This window comes from Caenorhabditis remanei, chromosome I (assembly GCF_010183535.1).
Source record: "Caenorhabditis remanei strain PX506 chromosome I, whole genome shotgun sequence".
Taxonomy (NCBI): Eukaryota; Metazoa; Nematoda; class Chromadorea; order Rhabditida; family Rhabditidae; genus Caenorhabditis; species Caenorhabditis remanei.
The window spans coordinates 5,492,982-5,510,394 of record NC_071328.1 but is presented as its reverse complement, the minus strand read 5'-3'; the positions used below and the strand labels follow the sequence as shown (position 1 = coordinate 5,510,394).

At 37.5% G+C, this 17,413-nt stretch overlaps 2 protein-coding genes across 2 annotated transcripts; one reads left to right on the top strand and one right to left on the bottom strand.

Moving 5' to 3' along the window:
- Positions 1-225: 225 nt before the first annotated feature.
- Positions 226-1,591, bottom strand: GCK72_000948 (uncharacterized protein; the record flags this gene model as incomplete). The annotated part of the gene is made up of 5 exons (XM_053722764.1): positions 226-393; positions 449-655; positions 822-1,028; positions 1,077-1,375; positions 1,522-1,591. 5 exons carry the CDS (start codon positions 1,589-1,591, stop codon positions 226-228), a joined length of 951 nt encoding a protein of 316 aa, XP_053591409.1.
- Positions 1,592-2,561: 970 nt separating this feature from the next.
- Positions 2,562-3,441, top strand: GCK72_000947 (uncharacterized protein; the record flags this gene model as incomplete). Its single annotated transcript, XM_003098752.2, has 4 exons — positions 2,562-2,686; positions 2,736-2,826; positions 2,877-3,184; positions 3,228-3,441. The coding sequence occupies 4 exons, from the start codon at positions 2,562-2,564 to the stop codon at positions 3,439-3,441; spliced, it is 738 nt and encodes a 245-aa protein (XP_003098800.2).
- Positions 3,442-17,413: the final 13,972 nt, after the last annotated feature.

Sequence of the window (17,413 nt, the reverse complement as noted above, 5' to 3'; positions counted from 1 at the left end):
ATTTGAGGATTGAGATTAAAACGTGGAAGAAAAAAAGAGAATTGTAAGAAAAATAACAGTTCTAGAGCGGAGGGTCACGCGAGAAAATAATTGAATGAAGAATAACAGAAATTTTTGAAAACACAGGCTATGACTCAGAGTACGGTAGAATGGAGGCCACCAAATACACTAGAAAATGAAAAATCGAATTGAACAATAATTGTTTATTCAAAAAGAAAAACAATCTCAACCTTGAGGTCTCAATGCAAAAAATACATGTCCCGCGGAGATGATTAGCATAATTGGCATCGCGGATACCATTGTGATGACACCACCGTCGAAATCATTATCCAGAGCAGCAATCGAGATATTGGAGCAGATTAGTATGAATCGAAGGATGTGGAAGACGCAAATCTAGAAGAAAAATAAGAAAGAAAATGTCGAATTCCTGATTCATGAGTCCGCTTACCCAATACTTCCAATGATACGGAATTCTGTATCGAAAATCATCATCTAGGTCCTCTTTGACAACGTTGAATCTTCCGAATTGGATGACTAGCAGAATCAGAAGTACGATGATAAGAATTATGATGTTTGTGAAGCAAAAAAGAATCGGTGTGAACTCGTTTTTGTCGAGAAAACAACTCCAAACTATCAGAACTGTCAATGCGAGGATCTGGAAAGAAAGTAAAAATGAATTGGTGGCAGTGGGGATTGAACCCGCGATGTGAGATCGGTAGCCAGTCACTTTAACCCCAAAACCAAGAAGGAGGAGGCCCGACAAGAACTGATGAAGGTTATAAATGTCGCGTTACTTCTATTTCCGCCCGCCGTAAACTCACAAATTCAATCGTAAGAAATATCAATGTATACATCGGTTTATCCTTCAAATGTTCCCCTTTTTGAAGCATAACCTGCTTCTGTTCGGCAAGGAATGGGGTCCCCTCTCCAACTTTATCAACCACAAATTCATTTGGATCCTGAACCACATTTCCAGCTGCTTCTTCTTTGAATGGAGTGTTCTCCCATTGGGTTACATCCATTCCTTCCTGGAAAATAAATATTAATCTTGAAAGATCTTGGGCTGAGATTCTAACATTGATGGGCTCTGTCGGGAGACTCTGTAGGGAAGATTTCGGAGGACTCAGTCCACTTTTCTTCGGTTTTCTCGAAGAAGATCTACTTTTTGGTCGGGGACTTGAATCTCTTCTTTCTTTTTCTTTTCTCCCTGATTCTCTCGGCTCTTCTGATCTCGTTCTATCCGATGTCTTTGGTTTATTCCTATCCGAAGTTCGTCTTCTATCTCTACTATTTTCATTTTTTGATCGCTTTTTACCAGTGGAAGACGATTTTGATCGTCGTTCTTCCTGTCTGCCGCTTTTTTTCTTTTCAGAAGCTGCAAAAATATGGTAGAAAGAAACGACAAAGTCGGAAAAGCTATAGGTTATCTAGATTATGGACCTCACAAGGCTTTTTCTTTTTTTCCAATCGAAAAAACTGAGAAATTGGAGTCTACAGTAGTTGCTTATAAGCCCCGCCTACTTCCCATAGTAATTATAGTGACTGGCGGAACCCATGAGATGTCGAGCACATCGCTAGAGGTGCTCGACATCTCATGGGTATATATATATACCTATATATATATATATATATATATATATATATATATATATATATATATATATATATATATATATAACTTGTCGATTCATATATAAATGTGTAGGAGTACACAAGACAGGATGTTCAGCGATGAGCGTTCGGTGACTGGATGATCAAAAATGATCATCATCCGGTGACTGAATGTTCAGCGATGAGCATCCGGTTATAGCATGTTCAGTACTCAGCATCTGGTAACAGGATGATCAGAAAAGATCATTCATTCGCCAGTAGTGAACATCAGCAGCACCAGAACTTGAGGATAGGTCTACAAGGAGCCCATAACTTGAGGAGCGGATCCCGAGGAGCCCAGAATCGGAGGCGAGGTCCACAATGTCGTCAAAGTTCATTTACAGTAGTTTTCAGTCACATTTTCACATGTTTCATGACTCTGTTCATTCTTCACTGTCCGGGCTGAGAAAGATACGACAAAGTGGGAAAGCTGTAGCGAGAGGGATTATACTTTTCTGTGCGAACAGTGGAGAGTTCAATTCCTGCCCAAGTCAATGCTTTTTTCTACTCAACTCACTCATTGATCCGAGTTGAATTAGTGAATTCTATCTAGTAATCGAATTGAAATGATTTTTTTAATTTCTGAAGTGACGAAAATCATTTTTTTTGTTTCACGTTCACAATTTTTTCAGTTTTAGTTCAATTTTTTATTTTTTCAATGAGAATCCAGAATTTTTAGGAATAAGGATCCTATGTGGATCCATATTCGATATGGACCCATATAGACCCAAAATTGATCCATTTCGATTTACATATGGAGGGTTCGAACCCACGGCAATACATCGAAATTTTTTAATTGTCTTTTATTAAAGACGTGAACGTGAATTTTCCAAAATGAGAATCGAACACGTGGCAAACTAAAGAACTTCCAACAGAAAAAATCGAAATTTATTTCCGTTGAATTCCAAAAAATGCTTCGTTGTCTTGTTCTTCTTCTCAATTTCTGTTTACCACTTTCCCTGGCTCTGTCTGCACAATTGATCCCGCCTAGAACAGCTTACGATGACTTCATTGATGTTATCAGGACTTCAGATGAGTAAGAGAATTTAGAAATATTTGTATTTATCCTATAAATACTTTTTTAGCTGTATGATACTATATCAATATAAACTTTTTGGATTACACCAAACCAATAGAACAGTACATGCTGCGACTGTTCAGAAGGATTTGTGGGAGGTGAGTTGGAAGATATTTTATTTTTTGGGAAAAATCCTTATTCATTCCAGAAATATCTGGAAATGCGCCACAAAGGATTCCCTGACGACTTCATCGAATCAGTATTGAGTGTATATTGTCAGGCCAAAAGTTATGTTCCAATGGCATTGAATTTATGGAAGCCATCAGCCGATTTGACTGGAAATTTCACATGGGACTTGACGACGGACGCACCGGAAAACGATTTTTATCAGCATGCAAAAGAAGAAGAAAAAGTTCTTTTGGAGCATTTCGAGGCGCGAAAAAACATTCGGAAAGCATTGGATGCAGCAACGGCAAAAGAGAACAAAGTCTTGAATTTAGACTCTGATATCAGACAGTGAGTTTTCATATTGTATTACAATTCCCATTTATAATTTCAGAGTATGCCGAGTTGCTGCATTCATTCTTGTCATCAGTCTTGCTATGAGTATTCATAACTTTCTTCGAATGTTTTATGCGGAAGAAGAGGAAGATTTAGAGGATGACTATCTGATTCAAAGATTCGGAATACTTGGAGAAGTGATACAAATTGTGGTACTCGCGACTTGTCTCACCAGTATTCTTATTTACATGAATAATGATATTCCTCAATAAAAAAGACAATTTTGAAATTTGAAAACACAAAAAACATCAGTTGAATGGAGGAAGAATTTTCCCTCCCCCGTTTCTAGAAGAATTCTCCCACCCTACGGGTGACGTCACCAGGAACACCTGTGTACATGTCTGAAAAAAGGCCTGCAAGGCCTACCTGAAAAAAGTCCTGTAATTCATCATGCCCCTGTTCATAATTCCCAAGTAAGTACCACACCTGTGCACCTGTTTTTACCTAACTACCTCTTTACCGTACATCTCTTTACCATAAGCCTAGTTACCCGTACACCTGTATACCGTACGCCTACCTATTTGGAAAAAAATTGCAAAAAAAAAGTTTTTGGGATTATTATTGTTTCAATGATTAATTACCATTATTACGTTTTATATCAACGCAACCAACATACGACCTGCCACCACGACGACTGAAATGAAATTATCCCGTTTTTGGATATTTTTATGATAATTCTGATATATTCTAGATCGGGAGGATTCAAACCCGCGTCTACTGAAGTAAACCTCAGCCCGGATAAGTATAGACCTCACGCAGCGTAACTGACCGTGTCTAACCGGAACCGACACAGATAAGAATGGTGGGGGAAGTCAAAGTTAATTGAAATTGTCATATTTTTAGATATCTTTTTGAAATTCTGATATACGAAAAGAAATTATCCTATTTTTTGGATATTTTTATGATAATTCTGATATATTCTAGATCGGGAGGATTCAAACCCGCGTCTACTGAAGTAAACCTCAGCCCGGATAAGTATAGACCTCACGCAGCGTAACTGACCGTGTCTAACCGGAACCGACACAGATAAGAATGGTGGGGGAAGTCAAAGTTAATTGAAATTGTCATATTTTTAGATATCTTTTTGAAATTCTGATATACGAAAAGAAATTATCCTATTTTTTGGATATTTTTATGATAATTCTGATATATTCTAGATCGGGAGGATTCAAACCCGCGTCTACTGAAGAAAACTTCAGCCCGGATAAGTATAGACCTCACGCAGCGTAACTGACCGTGTCTAACCGGAACCGACACAGATAAGAATGGTGGGGGAAGTCAAAGTTAATTGAAATTGTCATATTTTTAGATATCTTTTTGAAATTCTGATATACGAAAAGAAATTATCCTATTTTTTGGATATTTTTATGATAATTCTGATATATTCTAGATCGGGAGGATTCAAACCCGCGTCTACTGAAGTAAACCTCAGCCCGGATAAGTATAGACCTCACGCAGCGTAACTGACCGTGTCTAACCGGAACCGACACAGATAAGAATGGTGGGGGAAGTCAAAGTTAATTGAAATTGTCATATTTTTAGATATCTTTTTGAAATTCTGATATACGAAAAGAAATTATTTTCTTTTTTTGGATATTTTTATGAAATTCTGATATATTCTAGATCGGGAGGATTCAAACCCGCGTCTACTGAAGAAAACTTCAGCCCGGATAAGTATAGACCTCACGCAGCGTAACTGACCGTGTCTAACCGGAACCGACACAGATAAGAATGGTGGGGGAAGTCAAAGTTAATTGAAATTGTCATATTTTTAGATATCTTTTTGAAATTCTGATATACGAAAAGAAATTATCCTATTTTTTGGATATTTTTATGAAATTCTGATATATTCTAGATCGGGAGGATTCAAACCCGCGTCTACTGAAGAAAACTTCAGCCCGGATAAGTATAGACCTCACGCAGCGTAACTGACCGTGTCTAACCGGAACCGACACAGATAAGAATGGTGGGGGAAGTCAAAGTTAATTGAAATTGTCATATTTTTAGATATCTTTTTGAAATTCTGATATACGAAAAGAAATTATTTTCTTTTTTTGGATATTTTTATGAAATTCTGATATATTCTAGATCGGGAGGATTCAAACCCGCGTCTACTGAAGAAAACTTCAGCCCGGATAAGTATAGACCTCACGCAGCGTAACTGACCGTGTCTAACCGGAACCGACACAGATAAGAATGGTGGGGGAAGTCAAAGTTAATTGAAATTGTCATATTTTTAGATATCTTTTTGAAATTCTGATATACGAAAAGAAATTATCCTCTTTTTTTGGATATTTTTATGATAATTCTGATATATTCTAGATCGGGAGGATTCAAACCCGCGTCTACTGAAGTAAACCTCAGCCCGGATAAGTATAGACCTCACGCAGCGTAACTGACCGTGTCTAACCGGAACCGACACAGATAAGAATGGTGGGGGAAGTCAAAGTTAATTGAAATTGTCATATTTTTAGATATCTTTTTGAAATTCTGATATACGAAAAGAAATTATTTTCTTTTTTTGGATATTTTTATGAAATTCTGATATATTCTAGATCGGGAGGATTCAAACCCGCGTCTACTGAAGAAAACTTCAGCCCGGATAAGTATAGACCTCACGCAGCGTAACTGACCGTGTCTAACCGGAACCGACACAGATAAGAATGGTGGGGGAAGTCAAAGTTAATTGAAATTGTCATATTTTTAGATATCTTTTTGAAATTCTGATATACGAAAAGAAATTATCCTATTTTTTGGATATTTTTATGATAATTCTGATATATTCTAGATCGGGAGGATTCAAACCCGCGTCTACTGAAGTAAACCTCAGCCCGGATAAGTATAGACCTCACGCAGCGTAACTGACCGTGTCTAACCGGAACCGACACAGATAAGAATGGTGGGGGAAGTCAAAGTTAATTGAAATTGTCATATTTTTAGATATCTTTTTGAAATTCTGATATACGAAAAGAAATTATCCTATTTTTTGGATATTTTTATGATAATTCTGATATATTCTAGATCGGGAGGATTCAAACCCGCGTCTACTGAAGTAAACCTCAGCCCGGATAAGTATAGACCTCACGCAGCGTAACTGACCGTGTCTAACCGGAACCGACACAGATAAGAATGGTGGGGGAAGTCAAAGTTAATTGAAATTGTCATATTTTTAGATATCTTTTTGAAATTCTGATATACGAAAAGAAATTATCCTATTTTTTGGATATTTTTATGATAATTCTGATATATTCTAGATCGGGAGGATTCAAACCCGCGTCTACTGAAGAAAACTTCAGCCCGGATAAGTATAGACCTCACGCAGCGTAACTGACCGTGTCTAACCGGAACCGACACAGATAAGAATGGTGGGGGAAGTCAAAGTTAATTGAAATTGTCATATTTTTAGATATCTTTTTGAAATTCTGATATACGAAAAGAAATTATCCTATTTTTTGGATATTTTTATGAAATTCTGATATATTCTAGATCGGGAGGATTCAAACCCGCGTCTACTGAAGTAAACCTCAGCCCGGATAAGTATAGACCTCACGCAGCGTAACTGACCGTGTCTAACCGGAACCGACACAGATAAGAATGGTGGGGGAAGTCAAAGTTAATTGAAATTGTCATATTTTTAGATATCTTTTTGAAATTCTGATATACGAAAAGAAATTATCCTATTTTTTGGATATTTTTATGATAATTCTGATATATTCTAGATCGGGAGGATTCAAACCCGCGTCTACTGAAGAAAACCTCAGCCCGGATAAGTATAGACCTCACGCAGCGTAACTGACCGTGTCTAACCGGAACCGACACAGATAAGAATGGTGGGGGAAGTCAAAGTTAATTGAAATTGTCATATTTTTAGATATCTTTTTGAAATTCTGATATACGAAAAGAAATTATTTTCTTTTTTTGGATATTTTTATGATAATTCTGATATATTCAAGATCGGGAGGATTCAAACCCGCGTCTACTGAAGAAAACTTCAGCCCGGATAAGTATAGACCTCACGCAGCGTAACTGACCGTGTCTAACCGGAACCGACACAGATAAGAATGGTGGGGGAAGTCAAAGTTAATTGAAATTGTCATATTTTTAGATATCTTTTTGAAATTCTGATATACGAAAAGAAATTATCCTATTTTTTGGATATTTTTATGAAATTCTGATATATTCTAGATCGGGAGGATTCAAACCCGCGTCTACTGAAGTAAACCTCAGCCCGGATAAGTATAGACCTCACGCAGCGTAACTGACCGTGTCTAACCGGAACCGACACAGATAAGAATGGTGGGGGAAGTCAAAGTTAATTGAAATTGTCATATTTTTAGATATCTTTTTGAAATTCTGATATACGAAAAGAAATTATCCTATTTTTTGGATATTTTTATGAAATTCTGATATATTCTAGATCGGGAGGATTCAAACCCGCGTCTACTGAAGAAAACCTCAGCCCGGATAAGTATAGACCTCACGCAGCGTAACTGACCGTGTCTAACCGGAACCGACACAGATAAGAATGGTGGGGGAAGTCAAAGTTAATTGAAATTGTCATATTTTTAGATATCTTTTTGAAATTCTGATATACGAAAAGAAATTATCCTATTTTTTGGATATTTTTATGATAATTCTGATATATTCTAGATCGGGAGGATTCAAACCCGCGTCTACTGAAGAAAACTTCAGCCCGGATTAGTATAGACCTCACGCAGCGTAACTGACCGTGTCTAACCGGAACCGACACAGATAAGAATGGTGGGGGAAGTCAAAGTTAATTGAAATTGTCATATTTTTAGATATCTTTTTGAAATTCTGATATACGAAAAGAAATTATCCTATTTTTTGGATATTTTTATGAAATTCTGATATATTCTAGATCGGGAGGATTCAAACCCGCGTCTACTGAAGTAAACCTCAGCCCGGATAAGTATAGACCTCACGCAGCGTAACTGACCGTGTCTAACCGGAACCGACACAGATAAGAATGGTGGGGGAAGTCAAAGTTAATTGAAATTGTCATATTTTTAGATATCTTTTTGAAATTCTGATATACGAAAAGAAATTATCCTATTTTTTGGATATTTTTATGAAATTCTGATATATTCTAGATCGGGAGGATTCAAACCCGCGTCTACTGAAGAAAACCTCAGCCCGGATAAGTATAGACCTCACGCAGCGTAACTGACCGTGTCTAACCGGAACCGACACAGATAAGAATGGTGGGGGAAGTCAAAGTTAATTGAAATTGTCATATTTTTAGATATCTTTTTGAAATTCTGATATACGAAAAGAAATTATCCTATTTTTTGGATATTTTTATGATAATTCTGATATATTCTAGATCGGGAGGATGCAAACCCGCGTCTACTGAAGAAAACTTCAGCCCGGATAAGTATAGACCTCACGCAGCGTAACTGACCGTGTCTAACCGGAACCGACACAGATAAGAATGGTGGGGGAAGTCAAAGTTAATTGAAATTGTCATATTTTTAGATATCTTTTTGAAATTCTGATATACGAAAAGAAATTATCCTATTTTTTGGATATTTTTATGATAATTCTGATATATTCTAGATCGGGAGGATTCAAACCCGCGTCTACTGAAGAAAACTTCAGCCCGGATAAGTATAGACCTCACGCAGCGTAACTGACCGTGTCTAACCGGAACCGACACAGATAAGAATGGTGGGGGAAGTCAAAGTTAATTGAAATTGTCATATTTTTAGATATCTTTTTGAAATTCTGATATACGAAAAGAAATTATTTTCTTTTTTTGGATATTTTTATGAAATTCTGATATATTCTAGATCGGGAGGATTCAAACCCGCGTCTACTGAAGAAAACTTCAGCCCGGATAAGTATAGACCTCACGCAGCGTAACTGACCGTGTCTAACCGGAACCGACACAGATAAGAATGGTGGGGGAAGTCAAAGTTAATTGAAATTGTCATATTTTTAGATATCTTTTTGAAATTCTGATATACGAAAAGAAATTATTTTCTTTTTTTGGATATTTTTATGAAATTCTGATATATTCTAGATCGGGAGGATTCAAACCCGCGTCTACTGAAGAAAACTTCAGCCCGGATAAGTATAGACCTCACGCAGCGTAACTGACCGTGTCTAACCGGAACCGACACAGATAAGAATGGTGGGGGAAGTCAAAGTTAATTGAAATTGTCATATTTTTAGATATCTTTTTGAAATTCTGATATACGAAAAGAAATTATCCTATTTTTTGGATATTTTTATGATAATTCTGATATATTCTAGATCGGGAGGATTCAAACCCGCGTCTACTGAAGAAAACTTCAGCCCGGATAAGTATAGACCTCACGCAGCGTAACTGACCGTGTCTAACCGGAACCGACACAGATAAGAATGGTGGGGGAAGTCAAAGTTAATTGAAATTGTCATATTTTTAGATATCTTTTTGAAATTCTGATATACGAAAAGAAATTATCCTATTTTTTGGATATTTTTATGATAATTCTGATATATTCTAGATCGGGAGGATTCAAACCCGCGTCTACTGAAGTAAACCTCAGCCCGGATAAGTATAGACCTCACGCAGCGTAACTGACCGTGTCTAACCGGAACCGACACAGATAAGAATGGTGGGGGAAGTCAAAGTTAATTGAAATTGTCATATTTTTAGATATCTTTTTGAAATTCTGATATACGAAAAGAAATTATCCTATTTTTTGGATATTTTTATGATAATTCTGATATATTCTAGATCGGGAGGATTCAAACCCGCGTCTACTGAAGAAAACTTCAGCCCGGATAAGTATAGACCTCACGCAGCGTAACTGACCGTGTCTAACCGGAACCGACACAGATAAGAATGGTGGGGGAAGTCAAAGTTAATTGAAATTGTCATATTTTTAGATATCTTTTTGAAATTCTGATATACGAAAAGAAATTATCCTATTTTTTGGATATTTTTATGATAATTCTGATATATTCTAGATCGGGAGGATTCAAACCCGCGTCTACTGAAGTAAACCTCAGCCCGGATAAGTATAGACCTCACGCAGCGTAACTGACCGTGTCTAACCGGAACCGACACAGATAAGAATGGTGGGGGAAGTCAAAGTTAATTGAAATTGTCATATTTTTAGATATCTTTTTGAAATTCTGATATACGAAAAGAAATTATTTTCTTTTTTTGGATATTTTTATGAAATTCTGATATATTCTAGATCGGGAGGATTCAAACCCGCGTCTACTGAAGAAAACTTCAGCCCGGATAAGTATAGACCTCACGCAGCGTAACTGACCGTGTCTAACCGGAACCGACACAGATAAGAATGGTGGGGGAAGTCAAAGTGAAGTACAAAAAGTATCCTGATTCTAGAGGTTCGAACTCACGTTTATCAAAATGATCCTCACGGGATTCTTCTCGATCCATTGCTTTCTTGTGAACCGATTCTTGCACTCGACCATTACTCATCCATCACGACGGCTCGTTTGCTCTGTCCACTTTACTTCAGCACTGAAAAAGAAAACACTAATTTGTAAAGAGAATAGAGAAGAGAGAGAAAAGAGAAGAATCATGGTTATTGGGATATCTCAAAGATGACCAAGAAGGAGAAAATAGAAGAGTCACCGTCCACTACGGAGGGTTACTGGACGACTGAGCCAAGAAGATGAGGTGAGGAGACTGAGTGTCAGTGGGCGGAGTCTAGTAGACATCAGCCGGTCTGATAGTATAGATCATAAAAAGTGATTTCTCATGAAGATAAGTGAGCAGGTGGTTTGTGTTAACGGTCATGTAACAATAGGCAAATTCAAACTATAGTGAAATTGGATGAAATGAGACGACCGCCATCTAGGGAATGACAGGTGTTTCCTCTAATGCGACCGTTCGAGGTTCCAAGTTTTCCACAAAGATCGATTTCCCAGCTCGGCTACTTTCCGCTACAGTTGTGCAGCACTAACGCAGCAGTTATTCGTAGAGTTTACTCCTGCTGCGTCAGAGGCGCGCAAGTGTTGCATGAATGCTGCACAGTTGTTGCATCAGTGCTGCCGGCGTGCTGCATGCGCTCATTGCTTCTCGTTTCTAATCAGTATATTTAATTTGTGAACAGAATAACAGAAATAACAATTAATATTTATTTTAAGAATATAAAATTTAAAGAAATAAAAGCAAAAACAAAAAATTTAGAAACGTCATTGAAATTCCATGTTGACCGACAGTCGGTGAAGTTTCCAAGTTCCTTATATCTGTAGACGTCCGGTGCCCCAAGCTCATCGACTCTAGAACTGAAAAAGAATATTTCAATGAAATTCGGTTGGGAAACAACTAACATTTTTGAATAATCTCTTGCTGAAAACGCTTCAAAAGTCCAAGTTTTTTATCGAATAGGCGAATTATGTCGATCAGCTGCTCTCTCTGACTCGTTTCTGCCATCCAGACACATTCTTCTTCTGAAAAATAATATTTTAAAAAAATAGAGTAAAATAAGTCGGAAAAAAGATAAAACTTGTCAAATAGACAATAAATAATCATTGGAAAAAATGGAAAAATGCAGCCAAACTCCAATTTGCATTGGAGCGAATATACAGTTGCTGCGCGACTGTTGTGAGATTGTTGCACAACTGGTGCATGCCCCAAAAACAAGGGAACCATCAGTCGCAGTGACGTGAAAGCTGTGTAACTGTTGCATATGTTCTGATTTTTCCTAATTGCTGTGGAACTGTTGCAATCTTGTCGCGTAACTGTTGCAAAAGCTGTGAATGCTGCGTAACTGTTGCGGGAAGTAGCCGAGAGGGAGATAAGGAGGCAGATGGAAATATGTGAAGACAAATGTCCCAGACAATCCTCAAACTAGCGCAGCTGGACGAATAATATGTGTTAGGAAAAACTCAAGTTTTGTAAGACTATGTTGAACCTCGTAATCTTCGTTATTTTCTCATATTTTTTTTTTCTGAAAACGCGATTTTACAGATTTTGAGACTGACGGTCTAGGCTGGTATTTTCAATATTTCAAACCACGGCATCCTTGTAAGTTTGGTTTCTTACATTCTAGCCACAACCCCATTTTCTACAAATTTTTAAAAAAGTACCAAATTTCACAATTAATCGATTTTCTTAGTTCTATTTTAGTTACCCTCAAAGTCTTACAAAACTTGAGTTTTCCTGACCCATATTATTAGTTCAGCTGCGCTAGTTTGAGGATTGTCTGAAACATTTGTCTTCACATATTTCCATCTGCCTCCTTATCTCCCTGGGAAATCGATCTTTGTGGAAAACTTGGAACCTCGAACGGTCGCATTAGAGGAAACACCTGTCATTCCCTAGATGGCGGTCGTCTCATTTCATCCAATTTCACTATAGTTTGAATTTGCCTATTGTTACATGACCGTTAACACAAACCACCTGCTCACTTATCTTCATGAGAAATCACTTTTTATGATCTATACTATCAGACCGGCTGATGTCTACTAGACTCCGCCCACTGACACTCAGTCTCCTCACCTCATCTTCTTGGCTCAGTCGTCCAGTAACCCTGCGTAGTGTATGGTGACTCTTCTATTTTCTCCTTTTTGGTCATCTTTGAGATATCCCAATAACCATGATTCTTCTCTTTTCTCTCTCTTCTTTGATAAACGTGAGTCCGAACCTCTAGAATCAGGATACTTTTTGTCCTTCACTTTGACTTCCCCCACCATTCTGATCTGTGTCGGTTCCGGTTAGGCACGGTCAGTTACGCTGCGTGAGGTCTATACTTATCCGGGCTGAGGTTTACTTCAGTAGACGCGGGTTTGAATCCTCCCGATCTAGAATATATCAGAATTTCATAAAAATATCCAAAAACGGGATAATTTCATTTCAGTCGTCGTGGTGGCAAGTCGTATGTTGGTTGCGTTGATATAAAACGTAATAATGGTAATTAATCATTGAAACAATAATAATCCCAAAAACTTTTTTTGCAATTTTTTTCCAAATAGGTAGGCGTACGGTATACAGGTGCACGGGTAACTAGGCTTACGGTAAAGAGGGGTACGGTAAAGAGGTAGTTAGGTAAAAACAGGTGCACAGGTGTGGTACTTACTTGGGAATTATGAACAGGGGCATGATGAATTACAGAACTATTTTCAGGTAGGCCTTGCAGGCCTTTTTCAGACATGTACACAGGTGTACCTGGTGACGTCACCCGTAGGGTGGGAGAATTCTTCTAGAAACGGGGGAGGGAAAGTTCTTCTTTCACTCTACTAATATCAATATAATCAGGGATGAAGATAAGACATATTTGGTTGATTATTTTCTTGGTCTGCCTTAATTTTTTCTCATAGTTGGCCAGTCGGGTTAATTTTTTGAGCCCATTTACAATTAAAAAAAACATGATGGTTCTGAAAAAAACAACTGCACGAAAATCGAGCTATCACTTTTTTGGAAACTAACCATATCGTTCGCTTTACTCCTTGGTATTGGGCTAATCTATTTTAATTCATTATTTTCATATCTTCATCTTTCCAAGAATGCAGAGATAGTCTAAAAATTGAATCTTACATCAATTCGGACATTATGTTGCAACTTTCGGTAGGTATTTCGGGGTGATACGGCTAAATCAAACCTTCAAGATTTCAGCTTGAGCTTGGAAGAAGTCAGATTCAGTACTGAACCGGTCAAATATATCAGGATCCCCCGCCTCGTACGCTTTCCAACGATATAGGCCACGTCTGAAAATTCTGTCTCCTGACACAGTTTAACCAAGTTTGTTGTACCTCTTCAAGCTAATAAGTCTTTATAAAGTCAGCTCAAAACATGAAAATCTGGAAAGAAAGTACTGAAAAACGCATTTTCGATAAATTTCAATTTTCGAAAGCTCGAGTAGAAGAAAAACGCTTAAAACTTTCTTTCTTACATTACAAAGGTACTAAAATCACTTAACTGAAAATTTTCTACTTTTATCATCAAGCCATGATTCTGAAAAAAATTTTCAGAATCTATCACAATTTTGTTTTGATTTTTTCCTCATTTTGGGCGAAAGACCATCCATGAAGTTGCCAAATTGCTGGTCAAACTTGGATGCGTTTCGTGCATAAATTCGAAGATCTCGAAGAAATTCAATCTGTGTAGACTTTGTTTTCTCATTTGAAAAGTTCACCCAATTTGTCTGCCTCATTCCAATCAATTGTTTTATTTCGAATCACTTGTCACCTCGCTCACTTGATTTCTCGTCCGTTTCAGAGTGTAAAAATGACTGTCAAAAATCACCAATTTCTTTCTCTTCTTCGTCATTTTCTCCCCTCTTCTTCTTACTACTTTGTCCCCGTTTTTCTTCTTCTTTCTCGCTTTTTCTTTCGATTGCTGACGTCGTTGGTAAACGACAGTTTTCATTGAAAAATGGGTGATAGATAATGGGAAATAGAGAGACGCAGACTCATCTTGGAGGACATATTTTAGAATGAACGGGAAAAGGAAATGGTGAAAAAGATGAAGAAGATGTGCTTTTTTGACTTTTCTCGACGGAAGTTGGTGATACGCTGGTCAAGATAGTTATCACTTGCTGTTGTTTTGATAGGGAATTCCGAATTTTCAGAAGGTTTAAATAATTTTTATTCGAAATTTAGCTTCATGTTTAATTAGAGTCCTTCTCAATGTCAGATGTTATCAGCTGTGGAAGTTCAATTTGATCATTAGACTTCTTGAAAAATTTCTCTCCGCAATAAAAATGTTGAAACCGTACTTTGTAGTTTCAAAAAAAGATTCTTGATGCCACTTGATTCTATCCGGGCAATGTTCTAACTTTTTAATATAATTGCTATTAGTTTAGAAAAAAATTATAAGAGTAGCTCTTTTACGTGAACTCACTGAAGGTTCGAGGGGCGGAGCCAAGATAAACAGCGCCAGAGGCGCGACAGCCCTGCTGGTTTCCGCATTTTCCGAACTGAGATTATATAACAATTAACCGGTAACTCTGCCTACTCGACAAATGACAAAAAAATTAGAAAAAAGTACAGTTCAAAAAACGACAGACTGCCAGAAGATGCCAAAAACATCGACAACAATGAGTCGAAGCGATTTGGCAGTCTGTGACGTCACATGTGATGTCTAGAAATTTCATTTCGACATTTTACCCAGATTAGGTGCATGACCAGTTCAAGTCACCAGTCATCATGTACGAGGACACCCAGGGCTTACCGATCATTAGCTAGACCGGTGTGACCTTTAAAAAAAAGTTCACTATTTTCCACTCAACTACCCTCTATTAGCAATAAAAAGCTGTTGATCATTTCCGATGAGACCTGCCTGAAAAAAGAAGAAGAAGGCGGTCAGAGAAGATAGTCAGAGATGTAATATTACGAATCATTGGGTCGACGGGTCGGGTCGTGTTTTCTGTTTATGGTGGTGTTGCAAAAAAGAACTTTCCGGTGTGGCGAATTCTTTCGGACTGGACGTCTTATTTGTTGATAATCTTCTTTTTTCTTGGATTCTTGTTTTTTTTGTTGTTCGCCGATTTCTCTTCCTGTCCTTCCAACAAAAAGGTATTCTGGAGGGCATATGGCATCTCGGAGGTTCTTGTTGCCATTTTCCTTTTTTACTACTGTAGTGCAATATTTGATATAGTCTTTAATCAGATCTAGTACGCTTTAGAACTGCCAGATCTTACACTGGCAACTGTAAGTTCCAAGTTCCGTGAGTAGTTCTTATTCATACCAATTTTTCTATTAGCAGCTCCAGACACCTTATTTTCTCTAATTGACACCTCTTGCATGACTTTGACAAAACATAACTTCTTTTAAAGTGATAAATATGACATAGTAATACCTATTCCAGGTTAAATTACAATAATCTGGAAATTTTCTTTTTTTTTCATCTAGACACCTACATGAAGTGCCGGTCTATTAGAGTAATACGGTATCTCGATTTTCCGCCCGTCTTCTAACTCCAGAATCTCTCTAAATTCTCCAAAACCACCGAACTTTCCCGAGTGTTTAATCACTATTCAATCAACAGGTAGTCCAATACAAAATATTGAAAATTACACATTTTGATGGGCGACTGATCAACAACTGATCAACAAAACTAGTATACTTTTTCAAAATTCTTTGTCGTCAGAATCATAAAAATAGTATAATTTATCATTGATCGCCGGGACAATATACTTTCTATTTTTTCGATCACCAAAAGTACTGAATCTCTTACATCTCAAGGCTATGGATCTACCTTTCAAAAACCTGTGAAAGATGAGTATAATTTACTGTTAGCCTATATCGTCGTGCCATTGAAATCGAGGTCACTCTGGGCGTCCCCACGGACAGCCACACCCTTGAATCCTGCCGCACTTTGCCCCTTTTACTAGAGTGTTTCCGGTAAAGTTATCTAAGATTTTGACGATTTGAATCCGGAAACAAGAGTAATAAAACAAAGCTTTAATTTTTTATATGTACACGTTTTGAAGGAAAGCTTCGCAGTATTCGGAAAACGGAACCACCTTCCTTTTTACTATTTCGGCTACAAATTCTGTGACATTTATTACATTTGGCCTTCTTCCCTTCTCTAGTTTTAGTCTAGTCTGATTTCTGTTTCTGTTTGTAGTCTTATTCATATGTGCAGTTTTCTAATCTACACTTTTAGAGCATACTCGAATTCAGGTTCAGGAACCCTGGCGCATTGAATCCTTCCCATCTCGGTTTAAACTAGAGATTGGGCTCCGGGACATATTGATATCTCAAATAGTCAAGATTAACGAATGTCTCGGTTTCGAAACGTCCCGGGGCCGGAGATAGCCAATTATCTGTGTTTCTGCGTCCTAATTCAGTTCTGTCCAAATTGTACTTGAAAACTTTTTGATAGTGGAAATCGTTCATGACGCAGGTTTCATGAGATCTCTGTATATATTTCAAATTACGGCTAATCCAACCTTTTTAATCAAAATTAAGTTCTGCTCCGTGAAAGTTCAAAGAAAAATATGACTTCAGTCCTCCTTTAAACAGAATCTCTGTATATTCCACAGTCCGACTCATGAAGCTCTGGGAAGTAGCTCTTCCAAAGACTATATCAAGCCTCGAGGGCAAAATCTGGATAAAATTTTTTAATCAGCGTTTTCTCAGCTTTGGAATTTTTTTTCTAGTTTCTCCCTATCTCCTCATAAAATCAAATTTTGAAAATTCCGGTTGTGCCTCCCAATAAAACTGAAATGAATAACTTTTAGCCCAACACCA